The 18,118-nt window shown below is 41.9% G+C and overlaps 1 protein-coding gene across 2 annotated transcripts in view; it reads right to left on the bottom strand.

Moving 5' to 3' along the window:
- MFN1 (mitofusin 1) overlaps nucleotides 1-8,105 on the bottom strand; it is a 43,490-nt gene extending 35,385 nt beyond the window's left edge. Inside the window, exons 1-3 of one of the 2 annotated variants that reach the window (XM_033211763.1) lie at nucleotides 7,984-8,105; nucleotides 6,809-6,924; nucleotides 3,756-3,891 (exon numbers count right to left, since the gene is read on the bottom strand). In XM_033211763.1, the coding sequence (XP_033067654.1) occupies nucleotides 3,756-3,891; nucleotides 6,809-6,920 (248 nt within the window). In that variant the 5' untranslated portion in view covers nucleotides 6,921-6,924; nucleotides 7,984-8,105. Of the gene's footprint in view, nucleotides 1-3,755; nucleotides 3,892-6,808; nucleotides 6,928-7,983 lie in introns of both variants that reach the window. The other variant, XM_033211762.1, reaches the window with a different exon arrangement.
- Nucleotides 8,106-18,118: the final 10,013 nt, after the last annotated feature.

Raw genomic sequence — 18,118 nt, 5'->3', positions numbered from 1 at the left:
TAGGATTACAGGCATGAGCCACCATGCCTGGTCCCTGGCTGGCATTTCCATGGATAGTCCCTCTTCCTCTCCCCAGTGTTTTTCATTACACTCTCTCCCCGGATCATCTCATCAACTCCTGTGATCTCAATCACCAACATAAGCCAATAATAATTCCTAAATTTCCTAGAATTCTCCCTAGTCCAAGTCTCATATTTCCAACTGCCTTTTTGGTAACTACACTTGAATACATATAGTTGTATTAAACACACACAATTTATGGCCTATACTACTTGTCAGAGGTGTTTGAATCAGAGCAACTCCATCTTGAATAGGGGCTGAGTAAAATGAGGGTGAGACCTACTGGGCTGCATTCCCAGTAGGTTAGGCATTTTAAGTCACAGAATGAGATAGGAGGTTGGCACAATATACAGGTCACAAAGACCTTGCTGATAAAAGAAGTGACCAAATCCCACCAAAACCAAGATGGCGATGAAAGTGACCTCTGGTCGTCCTCACTACTCATTGTGATATATATATAATATGTATATAATATACATTAAACTAATTATAATACATTAGCACGCTAAAAGACTCTCCCACCAGTGCCATAACAGTTTAGATGCCATGGCAACATCCAGAATGGATGGATATATGGGCTAAAAAGGGGAGGTACCAGCCGGGCATGGTGGCTCACACCTGTAATCCCAGCACTTTGGGAGGCCGAGGTGGGTGGATGGCCCGAGGTCAGGAGTTCGAGACCAGGCTGGCCAACATGGTGAAACCCATCTCTACCAATAATACAAAAATTAGCTGGGTGTGGTGGCATACTCCTGTAAACCCAGCTACTAGTAGGGAGGCTGAGGCAGGAGAATCGCTTGAACCTGAGAGACAGAGGTTGCAGTGAGCCAAGATCATGCCATTGCACTCCAGCCTGGGTGACAAGAGCGAAACTATCTCCCAAAAAAAGAAACAGAGGGGGACAGGTACCAACTCTCAGTTCTGGGAATTGCCACCCCTTACCTGGAAAACTCATGAATAATCCACCCTTTGTTTGGCATACAATCAAGAAATAACCATAAAAATAGCAAAGCAGCAGCTCTTGGGGCTGATCTGCCTATGCAGCAGCCATTCTTTATTCCTTTACTTTCTTAATAAACTTGCTTTCACTTTATGGACCCACCCAGAATTCTTTCTTGCACAAGGTCCAAGAACCCTCTCTTGGGGTTAGGACCAGGACCCCTTTCTGGTAACAATACTACAACTGTCTCCTACCTCCTGTTCTCATTTAATTCATTCTCCCCATTATATCTAAGGTTATAATTGTAACATCCAATCCTCTCATGACTATTTTCCAAAATAAAAGAATGCAGAACTCCTTAGCATGATATAGTAATTTAAGGTCTTTTACAATCTGACTTTTGCTTACAAAGTCTCTTCTTTTGCTAGTTTCATAACGCCTTAAATTCAACTACTTGAGTTCTCCAAACACACTGTGGTCTCTCTCCCCCTTTCTATTTATAGCTTTCTGCAAGAAATGAACTTTTGGACCTTTTTCACATCCAAAGCTATACCTATTTCTCATTCTCGGTAGGACAGTTGAGTCATCACCTTCCCAGGAGGCTCTTCCTTCCTACTCCACCCTAATCTGAAGTAGGATCTTTTTAAATGGAGCTGTCTCATGCCAGACTCTGTGTAAGGCCCTGAGAATATGGTCAAATGGGAGAAGCAGAAAATAAAAACATAAAATAAGAGCATTGTGAAAAGTGTTGAAAGACATTAACAGGGTGTCTTAACAGAAAATAACTGAGAAGGAATAATTTAGATAGACTGGTCAGAGAAGGCATCCAAGGTAGTAACATTTAAGATGAAATATGAAGAATAAGAAGGCATGAGACATAAATAGAACACAGAAAAGAGAGTTGTAGGCATAGGGAATTGCAAGGGCAAAAGCCCTAAGATGGGAAATAGCTTAGAAGGCCAACGAAGTCAGTTTAGTAAATAAATGCCTCTGTTGGTACACAACACATGATAGCTGAATGACCAATTATGGAGCTACTCATTTGTCTTTGCATATAAGCTGTGGCAGAGATCACCCTATCACTCTGGATAGTGACACCAACGTAATGGTGCCTCCTACTCTCCTTCTGGGAATGAAGGAGTTGAAAATTCTGGAAGACATACCTGATCACTGCCCTTTTCTTCCCCCCATAATCCTTACAACCTGTGAACCTGATAATTGTCAACCTTAAGAAAGATACTAAAGAAAATCACCTCTAAATTAGCCAGGCATAGTGGCTCACACCTGTAATCCCAGCACTTGGGGAGGCCGAGGAGAGTGGTTCACCTGAGGTCAGGAGTTCGAGACCAGCCTGGCCAACATGGTGAAACCCCATCTCTAATAAAAATATAAAAATTAGGCCCGGGCCAGGCGCAGTGGCTCACGCCTGTAATCCTAGCACTTTGGGAGGCTGAGGTGGGTGGATAGCCTGAGCTCAGGAGTTTGAGACCAGCCTGGGCAACATGGTGAAACCCCATCTCTACTAAAACACACACACAAAAAAAATTAGCCAGGCGTGGCAGTGTGCGCCCGTAGTCCTAGCTACTTGGGAGGCTGAGGCAGGAGAACTGCTTGAACCCGGGAGGCAGAGGTTGCAGTGAGCCAAGATGGTGCCACTGCACTCCAACCTGTCAAGAGTGAGACTCTACCTCAAAAAACAAAACAAAACAAAACAAAAAACAAAAAAATTAGGCTGGATGCAGTGGCTCACGCCTGCAGTTCCAACACTCTGTGAGGCCAAGGCGGGTGGACCACCTGAGGTCAGGAGTTCAAGACTAGCCTGGCCAACACAGTGAAACCCTATCTCTACTAAAAATACAAAAATTAGCCAGGTATGGTGGCGCACGCCTGTAATCCCAGCTACTCGGGAGGCTGAGGCAGGAGAATCGCTTGAACCCGGGATGTAGAGGTTGCAGCGAGCCAAGATTGTGCCATTGCATTCCAGCCTGGGTGACAGAGCGAGACTCCATGTCAGAAAAAAAAAAAAAATGCTGAGTTTACTTGGGAATCAAAAATAAGGATTATAATCTGGAATGCATGGAATAGCATACCAGTGCATTCAGTGAGGGTAAGAGGAGTTTTTTTTATCAGCAAAAAGAGATTTACATAAGCTGCCTAGAAACAGAGTTCTTTGGTTCCAGAGGTTCAATGCCAGCTATTGTCAGTTCATTGGTGGAGATGCCATTACTGGGCAAGAACTCTCCTGAGAACATTTATCTTAATTAATGCAGTCCTAAAGTATGTTTATTGATAAGTCTTATCAAAGCAGGAGATTTAAAAGAATTTCTAGAAAGTCCTTGGAAATAGTTATCTCAGACACGTAAGCAAGAGCCCCTTTCCTTCTAGGCCTGTCTAGGTCTGACAAAAGTTATTTCATCCTAGCTTCTGAAACTTTCACATATTCAAGTAAACTTAAAAGAGTAAATCACAAATCATGCTTATCATTTACCTGTATTTCCAGTCTTAAAACTGGCTAAGAGCCAATTCTTAGAGATGAGAATCATGAAAAGGTAAAAATATGACTGACTTTCATAAAGCTTCATTTTATACCAGGAGGTAAAATGTACAAATTCTTACACATGCTAACAGCTTTAATGTTCAACACAGGCAGAAACTTGCGGGGCTAGGGGAGGATGGGAGAAATATTACTTGCTGAAACATCAGACACAAAGCTGATTTCTGGAAACTAACCTTAGAAGTAATAATAAATAATTACCTGCCAAAAAACGCCACCTTCATGTGTCTCCGAGATAGCACCTCACCAATGATGGAAAGCTTGTCTTTATATCCCTGCATTTCTACCAGATCATTCTCAGTGGCTATTCGATCAAGTTCTGGATTCTTGTATGTTGCTGTGAAATTGAAATGGCATCAGAAAAGTGATATAAATGAATATTAAGTTAGTTATATAATGGAATACCTAAGATTGTATGTATTCTGGCTTTATGTTAACATGCCACCCACAGCATCCGAATGTTTGGTAAAAGGTGCATACTCTGTGGCAATGGGTCATAAGAATCCCACCCGAAAGAATTTCAAGAATATTAAATGTTGCAAGGGCACAGTCAAATGCGTACTTCTAGGTCTCAAACATACAAGCTACCCCTGAGACAAGACTACATTTCTAAACAGAGAAACTAGAACCTAACACTGACCTATTATTGTTCCAACCTGACAGGATGGATCTTCAGATCTTGAACTCAGAAGGAGGAGCCACATACTGAGAAAAAAGTGAGGTTTAATAGGAGCCCCTCAGAAATTAAGATGTGGTTCAAGGTCTCCAAGCTAGGAAAGACCTTACTACTTTACCACGTTCTATCTGCTTCCCTCAGGGATGAGGTGAAACAGCTCATTTAACAGAGAAGAAAGAGAATTACAGGTTGTGTCCCGTCTACAGCCATACCACCCTGAATGCACTCGATCTCATCAGATTGTATCCCAGTCTCACTCTCATCAGGTTTAGGGTTTAACTGCACATCCCAGCCCTCACCTCTCCTCTATGGCTAGAGGTAGTTAAAAAAGCCTGGGTTTGAAAAGTAGAAAAATATTTCAATTTTGTTTATAACTCAGGAATAGGAGATAAACTGATGTTTACATTCTTATCACCTCTTTTTGAAGGTAAAGACATGAAGATTTATGTGAGCGTGGGGGCTCACACCTATAATCCTAGCACTTTGGGAGGCTGAAGTGGGCAGATCACTCGAAGTAAGGAGTTCGTGACCAGCCTGGCCAACATGGTAAAACACCATCTCTACTAAAAATACAAAAATTAGCTAGAAATCACTTGAATCTGGGAGGCGGAGGTTGCAGTGAGCCGAGATCATGCCACTGCACGCCAACCTGGGCAACAGAGCGAGACATCGTCTCAAAAAACAAAAACAAAAAAAAAGATTCATCTGGCTATCTGAATGATCCTAATTAGAGACAAACACTGCCACTGAAAACATACCCAGTGCACATCCAATTAAGCTTCTCATATCTCACCATACTTTTTTAATGCATTAATAAGATATATGCAATTTGGTGAATAATGGACAGACTTGTTTAAGTATCATTACATTTATTTTTGCTTTTCATTTTATTTTTGCTCTTGTATGTTTTTCCTGATTTATTTGCTTTGTCTCCTTTTTGCAACATTTTTACTGAGGTTCTAAAACCTGTAAAACTGAATTCAGATTCTAAAGCTGCCATTTCACTAGTGCCTAGCATAATGCATGATCTACAACACGCACAATACACATTTAACTTCATTTTCACTTCCTATTATTTAGAAAATAAAATATTTTTCAAAAGTCAACTGTGCCAGCTCAAATTATTTCCTAATTGGAAACAAAGATTCTATACTACTATTTTTTTTTTTTTTTCTCATTCAGCATTGAATTGTGTCAAGTCTGGTGCTAGGAATACAATGAGTCCTAGGCTCCTGTCCTAAAGATGCTCAAAATCTGGTAAGAGAGAGTTGGGAGAGACATGAAAAAAAAAGTTTGATTCTACCAATCTATCAAAGGTTTCCAGCGTTGCTGGAAAAATTTATAGAATCCCTCCCTTTCCATTGTATAGTTGAGAGATACATAATCTTTTTTTTTTTTTGAGATGGAGTCTCACTCTGTCGCCCAGGCTGAGTGCAGTGCGCAACCTCGGTTCACTGCAACCTCTACCTCCCAGGTTCAAACGATTCTCCCTCCTCCAGCCTCCTGTGTAGCTAGGATTACAGGCTTCCACCACCATGCCAAGCTAATTTTTGCATTTTTAGTAGACACAGGGTTTCACCATGTTGCTCAGCCTGGTCTTGAACTCCTAACCTCAGGTAATCCACCCATCTTGGCCTCCCAAAGTGCTGGGATGACAGGTGTGAGCCAGGGTGCCTGGCCTAGAGGTACATAATCTTAAGAATCAGCAAAAAATTTCAACAGTTATCTTCAAAGAAGTGTTCCCGGCCAGGCACGGTGGCTCACACCTGTAATCCCAGCACTTTGGGAGGCCAACGTGGGAGGATCACAAGGTCAGAAGTTCGAGACCAGCCTGGCCAACATGGTGAAACCCCATCTCTACTAAAAATACAAAAATTAGCTGGGCATGGTGGCACGTGCCTGTAGTCCCATTTAGTCTGGAGGCTGAGGGAGAAGAATCGCTTGAACCCAGGAGGTGGAGGCTGCAGTGAACCGAGATCACGCCACTGCACTCCAGCCTGGGCAAGAAAGCAAGACCTTGTCTCAAAAAAAAAAAACGTATTCCCTAGTAAGACATTCCTCATCACCTTTGTTTCAACAGTTACGAAACGCCTTTTGCCCCTTTCCACTGCAACTCAGCCTCATTTGAGAGAATGAGATATGCCTGAGGTCTTGGTTTAACTGCTAAGTTGGGGAGGAGACAAGTATAATGGTTAAATGTGGACTGCCTGATTTTTTGTCTGGGCACTTATTAGCTGTGTGACCTTGGGCAAGCTGTTTAACTTTTCTTTGATTTGGTTTCTTCACCTTTAAAATGAAAGATGGTGGTGATGAAAATTAAATGAACTATTAATATAGCTATTTCATCACCTAGTGGTGATGAAAATTAAATGAGCTATTAATATACTAAAGTTCTTAGTTGTTATTAATACCATTTAATTTTCCCCTTCTGGAGGGTAGAAATGGGTTTTACTCGTTATGGTACTTCTCATAGTATACAGTACAATGCCCTATATGTGTTCATTAACTAATGTTGAAAGAATACGCACTTTTATATATTTTCAACAGTAATTACTTTAAGAACTTAAGAAGAACTAACCTTCAACAAAATGTGATCCTTCAGTAACAAACTCCAGTAACTGGTCAAAGATTGCAGTAATCGCCTTCTTAGCCAGCACAAAGTGCTTCAGTGGAGAAACAGTTTCTGCCATTATGCTACTAGGGGGAGATAAAGTTAGAAAAGCACAAACTAAAGTGGATGATAGACATGCAAACTGATGACACACCAGTGACAGTCATCAACTCCCCAATGAAATAAATTATGCTGGCAAAATGTTTTTAGGTAATTATTTTTTGGGAGTGTTCTAGTCAGACAATTAGAGATGACTTTTGAATGATGTTTCACTAAAATAAGTGAAATCTATTAGTCAAAATCTTGATTGCAATTTCGACTCAATTTCCCTTTGGTGTAGATGAAACTAATTGTGACTAAGTTTGTCACTGCATGTGACTATAAAGTACATCAGGGAATAGGGTTAGTGAAAGGAAGCCAAGTTCACAAACAATAACGAAGTTACTAAGTTTCTCAACCTGAAGCTCTAGGTGAGTGGGGGTGGATATGCAGAGTGAGGAAATAAAATTCTAAGACCACAACGTGAGGCTGACATTTAGAAAGACGGAGTTCATCACTACAAATGAGGAGGTAAGGCTTAAAGAGGGCATTAACGCTTCCAGCCAAAGTATCAGAAACTTCAAGGAGTATCAGTCTAAGAAAGCATAGGTGGTTTCTCAAGAAAAAGACACCAAAGACAGACAATCACGGTCTAATCCCGGTATGCACATGGAAAGGAACAGTGGCCATAAAGAAGGCGGATCCTTCCAGAGAGTCCAGAAATGAGCGCGCGAGGGAGCTGCGTGGGAAAAGCCGGGTGGGGGCAACGCCCCGGTCCGGCCGGTGTGAACACCTGCCTTAGTAAAAGCCTCCCGCCTTCCCACACCGGGCGCAGTGGTCGGGGCCAGAGCCCACCCCAGCCCCGCGCGCGCCCGTCCAGGTCCGGATCCCCCACTCCCACCCCCGAGCTCGGCCTCGTGGGCTCGACTCGGCCGCCAGCCCCGCTCGCCTGACGGTTAGCTCTCTCCTTTCCCACAGGACCGCGGCGGGCGGCGCCTCGTCACAGAACGCTGCATGCACGACTCCCGCCCTCTGTCCCCAGTCGCTCGAAGGTCACTCCGAGCGTCGCAAACGTGCTAGCTGTCGAGGCAGCCGGCACTCACTGTCTCCGCTCCAACTATCACCCGGCAACAGCAACTCGGCCACTGATCCCAAACTGCCTCATCTTCCCGAGAAGTTAAAGGCGGAGAGGAGGCAGGGGGAGTGGCAAAGGGCGGTCACTTCCGGCCTCTTGCCCCCTCTGTTCTGTTTGGCTCCGGGGCCGGAAGCACATCTATGCCAGGCGCCATTTTTCTTAAGGGCAGAAGGCAAGGTTTGTTGTGGGCAGCGACTGCTACCAGGAGAGTGGCTTTCCGTTCCCCCTTCCAACTTCTCACCCTGCCTTCTCCCCTCAAAGTGTCCAAGTCTCTGCCCAGCCTAGGCTTAGCTAGCTTCCAAAGATGGCAGTGGCTGACGCCTGTAATCCTGACACTTTGGGAGACCGAAGGGGTGGGACACCTCTTAAGACCAGGAGTTCGAGACCAGCCTGGGCAACATAGGGAGCCCCACCCCGCCGCTTCCTCCTCCCTGTCTCTACAAAATAAAAAAATGAAAAATTAAAAAAAAAATTTAAAAACCTAGCGAGGCGTGGTGGCACACACCTGTGGTCCCAGCTACTTCAGAGGCTGAGGTGGGGGGATTGTTTGGGCCTGGGGCTGCAGCGAACTGTGATTTATCGTGCCACTGCACTCCAGCCTGGGCAACAGAGTGAGACATTGTCTCCAAATTAAAAAAAAAAAAAAAAAAAGAAAAAGAAAAAGAAAAAAACCCAGATCATATCACTTTTGGAGCTTAAAAGCTTTCCAGGCCAGGCAGGATGGCTCACGCCTGTAATCCCAGCACTTTAGGAGGCCGAGGCGGGCGGATCACAAGGTCAGGATATCGAGACCATCCTGGCTAACACGGTGAAACGCCGTCTCCACTAAAAACATAAAAAATTAGCTGGGCATGGTGGCGGGCGCCTATTGTCCCAGCTACTTGGGAGGCTGAGGCAGGAGAATGGCGTGAACCCGGGAGGCGGAGCTTGCAGTGAGCTGAGATTGTGTCATTGCACTGCAGCCTGGACGACAGAGTAAGACTCGTCTCAATAAATAAATAAATAAAAAGAACTTCAGAAAATAGAGCAGAAAACCCAACAGAAAAGCAGACAAAGGATAGGGAGAAGCATTTCACAAAATGAAAGTGAAAATGACTAATAAGCATATTAAAATAGTCTCAACCTTGTTAGTAATCAGATTATGCAAATTTAAACAATAATAATGTACTACTTTATACCCTTAAGATTTACAGGATATTTAAAAATTTTATGATATTGTTGGTAAGCCTGTAAGGAAACATGATCTTGCTGATGGGAGTATAAACTTTAGTCATTCTGCATATATTTTGGAAGTACTGAATCACAAGTATATTAAAAACTTACAAAAATGTGTATGATAGGTAGCGTTATACATAAAGCAAATACTTAGATATATGAAAGTCAATTTGATATTTAACGGACTTGTAGTTCAGAAAGGCGACAGTTTCCTGCATTATATGGTAAATCTCTTTGAGGTCAAGAACCATAGTTTATCTTTGTATCCCTGAGCACTTGGCTTGCTGGTAGATATTCCATAGCTGCTGTTGGTTAAATAGAAACATGGTAAAATAGTTTTTTTTTTTTTTTTTTTTTTTTGAGGAATCCCGCTCAGTCGCCCAGGCTGGAGTGCAATGGCGTGATCTCGGACCCTCACCTCCCAGATTCAAGCGATTCTCCTGCCTCAGCCTCCCGAGTAGCTGGGATTACAGGCATCCACCACGCCTCCTGAGTAGCTGGGATTACAGGCATCCACCACCAATGCTTGGCTAATTTTTCTATTTTTGTAGAGACAGGGTTTCACTGTGTTGGCCGAGCTGGTCTCGAACTCCTGACCTCAGGTGATCCACCTGCCTCGGCCTACCAAAGTGCTGGAATTACAGGCATGAGCCACCGTGCCCAACCCATAAAATATAAGTTTTTAAGGTCAAAAAAAAAATTTTTTTTTTTAAGGAAGGGGGTATCCAATCTTTTGGCTTCCCTGGGCCACACTGGAAGAAGTATTGTCTTGTGTCACACATAAAATACACTAACGATAGCTGATGAGCTTCAAAACAAAACAAAACAAAACAAATTGCAAATAAATCTCACAACGTTTTAAGCAAGTTTACAAATTTGTGTTGGGCCGTGGGTTGGACAAGCTTGTTTTAAGGAGTTGCAGAACCCATGGACTATTTAAGAAAAACTTAGTAACATTACATCTACTGTTCGTGATCATAGTCACACAATTTATAGCTACTGAACAGGGATTACAAATCAGAGTCATATGCTTTTGTCCTTTATTTTTTAATATGTTATTTTTCTCTAAGTGTTTGGCATAACATTCCATGAAAAACACAGGGCACATTTTAACTTTAAAGAAAATTCTTTGAAGAGTGGTTGGGAGTTTGTCATGTTCATTCTACCTTAAAAAGCATTTGACTAATGATGTTAGAAGATCATTTTTCTCAAATATAAATAAGTTTAATCTGGAATTCTATATTCTCCAATTTCAGTCATTCATGTATCATCTACTCAATGTTTTCCATATCCATGTATGACTATTATTATTTACTTCATATTTTTCAGCAATTTGTTTTTCTTACAAAGTTGATTTTTTCCTAAATTAGCCGGGCGTGGTGGTGGGCACCTGTAGTCCCAGCTACTCAGGAGGCTGAGGCGGGAGAATGGCGTGAACCTGGGAGGCAGAGCTTGTAGTGAGCCGAGATCGCACCACTGCACTCCAGCCTGGAGGACAGAGCAAGACTCTGTCTCAAAAAAAAAAAAAAAAAAAGTTAATTTTTTCCTAAGTAAAAATATTCATGAATCAAAGTATTGTGCCAATCAAATTTTATACCACAGAATTTACAACCATGAAAGTAAAAACTACATACCATATACAATTATTATTATTAGAGACAGGCTCTCACTCTGTCTGCCCAGGCTGAAGTGTGGTGGCACGATCAATAATAGCTCACTGCAGCCTTGAACTCCTGAGCTCAAGCAATCCTCTCACCTCAGCCTCCCAAGTAGGTGGGACTACAGGCACACACCACCATGCCTGGCTAATTTTATTTTAAATTTTTGTATAGTTGGGATCTCACTATGTTGTCCAGGCTGGCCTCAGGCGATCCTCCTGCCTTGGCCTCCCAAAGAGCTGGGATTATAGGAGTGAGCCCCCACACCCAGACACAATTATTTTTATATGTTTTTTACTTTATGAGTCTAGACTGTATCTCTAAGGTTCATCACAGATCTAACATTGTGTCATTCTAGGTTAGGTCCTTCTACTTCAGCATCTTAGTTGCTCACCAACAATGGATGAATGCCATTAAGGAATTTAACCAGAATATTGTAACCATAAAGAAGTTATTAAGATCTGTGCCATAATGTTCTGCTTAAAATCTAAAATAGACACATTCAAAATTTACAAATTCAGCACAAACTGATGCCAGGCAGGTATATATAAAATATCTGCAGGGTATACAAGCAAGTGATGTGGGTATGGCATGAAGGGAGTAACTTATTTTAAGAGTTTGGAGAACAGATGGAAGGAAGAATCAAAACAAATCTACTCTATCTTAGTCAATATAGGCTACTGTAACAATGTACCATAGACTGAGTGGCTTATAAACAACAGAAATTTCTCACAGTTCTGGAGGCTGGAAGTCCGTGATCAAGGTGCTAGTATGGTTAGGTTCTGGTGAGGCTCTCTAACCAGGTTGCAGATTGACTTCTCATTGTATCCTCACATGGAAAAAGGGTGAGCGCTCTCTGGGGTCCCTTTTATAAGGGCACTAATCCCATTCGTGAGGGCTTCACTTTCATGACCTAATCGTATACCAAAGGCCCCATCTTCTAATACCATCACATTGGGGATTAGCATTTGAACATATGAATTTTGAGGGGGACACGTTTAGTTCATGGCAACTTACCTTGTTAGTTGGGAAAATAATCTTTTGAAACTTTCTGAAAACCCAAATAAGATGAGTTGTAAAGAAAGCAGTAATCAGCCATAGAATATAATTTCAGAAATATGTATTTAAAAAAAGATGAATAAGGCCAGGAGTGGTGGCTCATGACTGTAATCCCAGCACTTTGGGAGGCTGAGGCAGGTGGATTGCTTGAGCCCAGGAGTTTGAGATCTGCCTGGGCCTCTCTTATAAAAGAAAAAGAAAAACAGAAAAAGACAAATAATGCCATTGTGGACATAACCACAAATGAACAGGGTAGGCAGGAAACATGGGAATTCTGTATGCTCAAATTTTAGCCAACCAAAATCCAGAACAGCAGGTGAATAGCTTTAAAAAGAAACAAAAAATTACCCACCAGAAATTACATTTGCTGAATATGATTCCAATTTCTGATTTCAGCTTTACTTTGACGAGTAAAGGCGAAAATATCAATTATTCAACTGCAGGATTTTTCAGTAGTGGATACACTCTCCGGACAAGATATTAAAAACTAGAAAATTTTGAGTTTTCATTCAAAATATGTACTATTCATTACATTTGTGGAATGTCATTCATTCAGCTCAATATTTCTAGCAAGGGGAAAAAAGATGTCAGGTTAGATTTATTTGCCTATTTAAAAATAAACAACAAAGAACACACTTTTAAATGTTCTGTTAATTTCTTTTAAAACTCTCTAGGCCGGGCGCGGTGGCTCAAGCCTGTAATCCCAGCACTTTGGGAGGCCGAGACGGGCGGATCACGAGGTCAGGAGATCGAGACCATCCTGGCTAACACGGTGAAACCCCGTCTCTACTAAAAATACAAAAAACTAGCCGGGCGAGGTGGCGGGCGCCTGTAGTCCCAGCTACTCGGGAGGCTGAGGCAGGAGAATGGCGTAAACCGGGGAGGCGGAGCTTGCAGTGAGCTGAGATCCGGCCACTGCCTCCAGCCTGGGCAACAGAGCAAGACTCCGTCTCAACAAAAAAAATAAAAATAAAAAAAAGAATAAAACTCTCTAAATAATCACCCTTCATAAAGTATGGGAATAAGATTAGTAGATACTACAATGTTCTTTTCCAGCAATGTAAGAAAATTTCTTTTTGGAATGAATAAATTACTCTTCACAAATTTATTTTGGGTTCAGATAGCTACCACTTTAGCACCAAAGTTACTAAAGAGAATTAACTTAATAAGGAATTGGTGGTGACTGATGCTTTAGTATGGAAATTCATTATCCAGAAAATTATTTTTCAAATCACTAGTACAAAGTAAATTCCTAACAACTCTAATAGTCTTAAAATCTTAGTTTTTAAACTTATAAATGGGACATATAACTTTATATAAACAGGTAAACTATGTGAAAACTTCTAGCTTTGCGAATTTGTTTTAAACCATGAATGTACACCATTTCTTAGATGTGAATGTTCTTACAAGATTAATTTATGGAAAGCCAAATTAACATAAGGAATATATGTAATCCCATAAACTCAGTGCCATAATAAAAATTCTCTTCTGACACTCTATCTTTAGTCACCAGTACTGAGGTTAAAAGTTATAGGCAAGGGAATATATATCCCAAAATTTGTTTTATTTATTGGGATGAAACTGTTAATTGTATGATATACCTGACTAACACAATTGGCTTCTCCAATGGGTTTAACAGTTGATCTTAAGTATTTATTTTCACTTAAATTCTTTTTTTTTTTTCAGAGACAGAGTCTCGCTCTGTCACCCAGGCTGGAGCGCAGTGGTGCGATCTCGTCTCACTTCAACCTCTGCCTCAGGGTTCAAGCAATTCTCTGCCTCAGCCTCCTGAGTAGCTGGGATTACAGGCGCCCACCACCATGCCCAGCTAATTTTTGTATTTTTAGTAGAGACAGGGTTTCACCATCTTGGCCAGGCTGGTCTTGAACTCCTGACCTCGTGATCCACCCACCTTGGACTCCTAAAGTGCTGAGATTACAGGCGTGAGCCACCGTGTGCATCCAACCTCACTTAAATTCTTAATGAATATTGATATTTCAGTAAGCCAATCTACTTCCTAAGAAGATTGTGGCCATTTGATTTTTATTAGCTCTTTCAAATTTATATAACATATGTTTTTGTTTTTTTCTTTTGAGACAGAGTTTCACTCTTGTCACCCATGCAATGGCACGATCTTGGCTCACTGCAAACTCTGCCTCCTGGGTTCAAGCGATTCTCCTGTCTCAGCCTCCCAAGTAGCTGGCATTACAGGTGCTAACCACCACGCCTGGCGAACAACCCACTAGATCTGTGTAAGTCTATCCTGTAGTCCTTTCGGCCATTTGATAGAAATTGAACAGGGAGTCAGAAACTGGGAATCAGAGTTTCCAAGTTCTTGCTCACCCCATGACCTTGGAGAGATGTTTGTCCTTTTAAGAATGTTTCCTCATCTGGAAACCAAGTTAAATTTTGTTGTCATTTTTTTAGTAGAGAACGGGTTTCACCATGTTGGCCAGGCTGGTCTCGAACTCCTGACCTCAGGTGATCCATCCGCCTCGACCTCCCAAGGTGCTGAGATTACAGGCGTGAGCCATCACACCCAGCCAACATATGGTCTTTTTAGGCATTAAAATTCCATTAAAAAATTAACACAGCAGCTTGGAAAATATACTAAGTCTCTTGTAAAAGGTAGTAAGACATACAAGAAAAGTGGAAAAGTGCCAGGATTAAGTAATTCAATGCTCTGTAAATCAGATTTAAGAATTAGGATTAGTGCTAGTCTATTAAAAAAAAAAAAAAAGCCTGCAACAATTCAGCAAACAATGGATTAGAGAAACTATGAAATTGACCAATAATATGCAATTCAGAGAAACCTAAGAAAGGTGATTTAAAATGGTAAAACTGGCAAATTTATAAGCAGGAAGAGGCTTTTTAGTGAACAACCATTTTCAATTTCAGGGAAATGTTTTGGAATTTCAAAATAACTCATTGTAAGATGAAGATTTAAAACAGCAAGAAAAACAATAATGACCTGTCACTACTGTTCACTGCTGCCCAGAACCTTCTACTGAAGTGTTCATGTAATCTCAGACTTGAATTGTGGTGCAAGTCACAAGAATACAGTGAAAATGTCTGTCTCTGAAGTTAAAAACAACAACAACAAAAGTAGGAGTGTTAATTTTTTTAGGTAGGTTTGTTCTTCTGAAGTTCATTAAGTTAAAAGACTGGCTGGGCACAGTGGCCCACACCTGTAATCCCAGCACTCTGGGAGGCGGAGGTGGGTGGATCACAAGGTCAGGAGTTCAAGACCAGCCTGGCCAAGATGGTGAAACCCCACCTCTACTAAAAATACAAAAATTAGCTCGGTGTGGTGGTAAGTGCCTGTAATCCCAGCTACTCGGGAGGCTGAGGCAGAAGAATTGCTTAAACCCGGGAGGCAGAGGTTGCAGTGAGCCGAGATCACGTCACTGCATTCTAGCCTGGGCGACAGAGGGAGGCTCCGTCTCAAAAAATAATAATAATAAATAAATAAAGACCAACTACTTCAAGCAATTTATGGTCAATCATTGATCTGAAACCGGCCAAGGCAAAAAGGTTTTGTGGGATAAACTGTCATTGGGATAGGTCCTTAAGCTGCAGATTCATCAAAAAGTACAAAATTATGCTGGGCACGGTGGCTCAGGCCTCTAATCCTAGCATTTTAGGAGATCCAGGTGGGCGGATCACAAGAGGTCAGGAGTTCAAGACCAGCCTGGTCAACATGGTGAAATCCCATCTCTACTAAAAACACAAAAATTAGCTGGTCGTGGTGGCACACGCCTGTAATCCTAGCTACTTGCCAGGCTAAGGCAGGAGAACTGCTTGAACCTGGGAGGTGGAGGTTGCCATGAGCCAAAATCACGCCACTGCACTCCAGCCTGGGCGACAGAGCAAGACTCTGTCTCAAAAAAAATAATAATAATAAAGTACAAAATGTTATGGTTCTGAAACTTGGATTTATGTCTCTTTGAGTAGCTGCATTGCAATCTTTTCTTTTTTGAGATGGAGTCTCGCTCTGTCGCCCAGGCTGGAGTACGGTGGCGCGATCTTGGTTCACTGCAAGCTCTGCTTCCCAGGTTCACGCCATTCTCCTGCCTCAGCCTCCCAAGCAGCTGGGACTACAGGCACCCGCCACCACGCCTGGCTAATTTTTTTATATTTTTAGTAGAGATGGGGTTTCACTGTGTTAGCCAGGGCAGTCTGGATCTCCTGACCTTGTGATCTAAAGTGCTGGGATTACAGGCGTAAGCCACCGCACCCGGCCCGCATTCTTTTCAATTACTAACACTTGATCAAAATGTAAAGCAGCAAATAGATTTTAAAAAAACAAACAAACCAAGACATTACTTAAGGTGTTTTTCTGAAAATCTAATTCCTGGAGCTAGATGTATAAAAAGCATAAAAACAAAATTATCAAGAACTAGGTTAACTGTTAGGTGCAGTTGTCACAAAAAACATCCGAGGGACAAAGGTTAGGTTTATGTAGCATGGTGTAATGGAACCATCACTAGACTGTAAACCAGATAACCTGGATCCCACTCCCATATGCCATAACTAGTTATATGTAATTGGCCTCATAGCGACCTACATTTCTATTTCTGCAAGAAACTTAGAAAACTAGAGGCTTTAGACCAGATGCTTTCTAAGGTTATGTTACAATTTAAACTGTTACACTTTTAAGTCTTATGAGAAACATTTGCATCAGCCCTAACAGTAATGTTATAATTAGATGGAATGTGAGTTGCTAGGAACAGGTATGCACATACAACAAAATAGTCGGGATAAAAATAATACCTTCTAAGAATACTTGCAGCCACCATTGTCAAAACAGACTGAATTCTTGAAGTGAGAAAACCATTGGTCACAAATTGATCTTCCACCTATATCAATAAACCTAAAAAATAATATTGTTAGCAGTGCTTGTTAAATTTGAGAGCAATGATACACATAATTCTGTCTTCTTTGTACTGCTGTCTCAGACTGCTACTGAATTATGTTCCCTCCCAAATTCGTATGTTGAAGTCTTAAACCTCAGCACCTTAGAATATGACGTTACTTGAAGATCAGTTCTTCAAGTTAAAAGGACGTTGGGAGGGGCCCTAATCCAATATGACTGGAGTCCTTATAAAAAGAGGAAATTTGGCCCAGCATGGTGGCTCATGCCTGTAATCCTAGCACTTTGGGAGGCTGAGGCCAGTGGATCACCTGAGGTCAGGAATTTGAAACCAGCCTGGCCAACACAGTGATACCCCGTCTCTACTAAAAATGCAAAATTAGCCCAGCATGGTGGCTGGCGCCTGTAATCCCAGTTACTCAGGAAGCTGAGGCAGAAGAATCACTTGAACCCGGGAGGCGGAGGTTGCAATGAGCTGGGATTGCGCCACTGTACTCCAGCCTGGGTGACAAGAGTGAAATTCCATCTCAAAAAATTAAAAAAGAAAAAAAAAGGGGGGGGAAATTTAGGGACAGACTCGTACACACGGAGAACACCATGTTAACATGAGGCTATCCATCTACAAGCCAAGGACAGACCTGAAACAGATCCCTCCCCTACAATCCTCAGAAAGAACCAACTCTGCCAGTAACTCCATTTTGAAAGTCTGGCCTCCACAACGGAGAGACCATAAATTTCTGCTACGCAACTCAGTTCGTAGTAATTTGTTATGGCAGCCATGGGAACTAATATTGATGCTAATTTATCATCTTATTGACAAACAAATATTGTTAAGCTATACATTTTCATGCCAGCAACCCGTATCTCCCAGATCTTCCTAACTTTAAATACTTCAGTGGGTTTTCTGTCAATAAACAATTTGACGTCAGAGATTTGGGCAAGAGTCAGGCATAATGGCTCATGCCTATAATCCCAGTGATTTGGAAGGCCAAGGTGGGAGGATTGCTTGAGTCCAGGAGCTTGAGACTGGCCTGGGCAACATAGCGAGATCTCATCTCTACAAGAAATTTAAAAATAGTGGGCATGGTGCCACATGCCTGTAGTCCTAGCTATGCAGGAGGCTGAAGTGGGAGGATTGCTTGAGCCTGGGAGACTACTGCCTGGGAGCTGTGATCAACCACTGCACTCCATCCTAGACAACAGAACGAGACCACCTCTAAGGAAAAAAATATTAAGTCTGTGCATGAATTTATGGTTCCTCAACAGAAAATGAAACATCAAGTTATGAATGAGTTATG

This window comes from Trachypithecus francoisi, unplaced genomic scaffold (genome assembly GCF_009764315.1).
Source record: "Trachypithecus francoisi isolate TF-2019V2 unplaced genomic scaffold, Tfra_2.0 Lachesis_group0, whole genome shotgun sequence".
Lineage (NCBI taxonomy): Eukaryota > Metazoa > Chordata > Mammalia > Primates > Cercopithecidae > Trachypithecus > Trachypithecus francoisi.
This window is presented reverse-complemented; position numbering and strand designations above follow the sequence as displayed.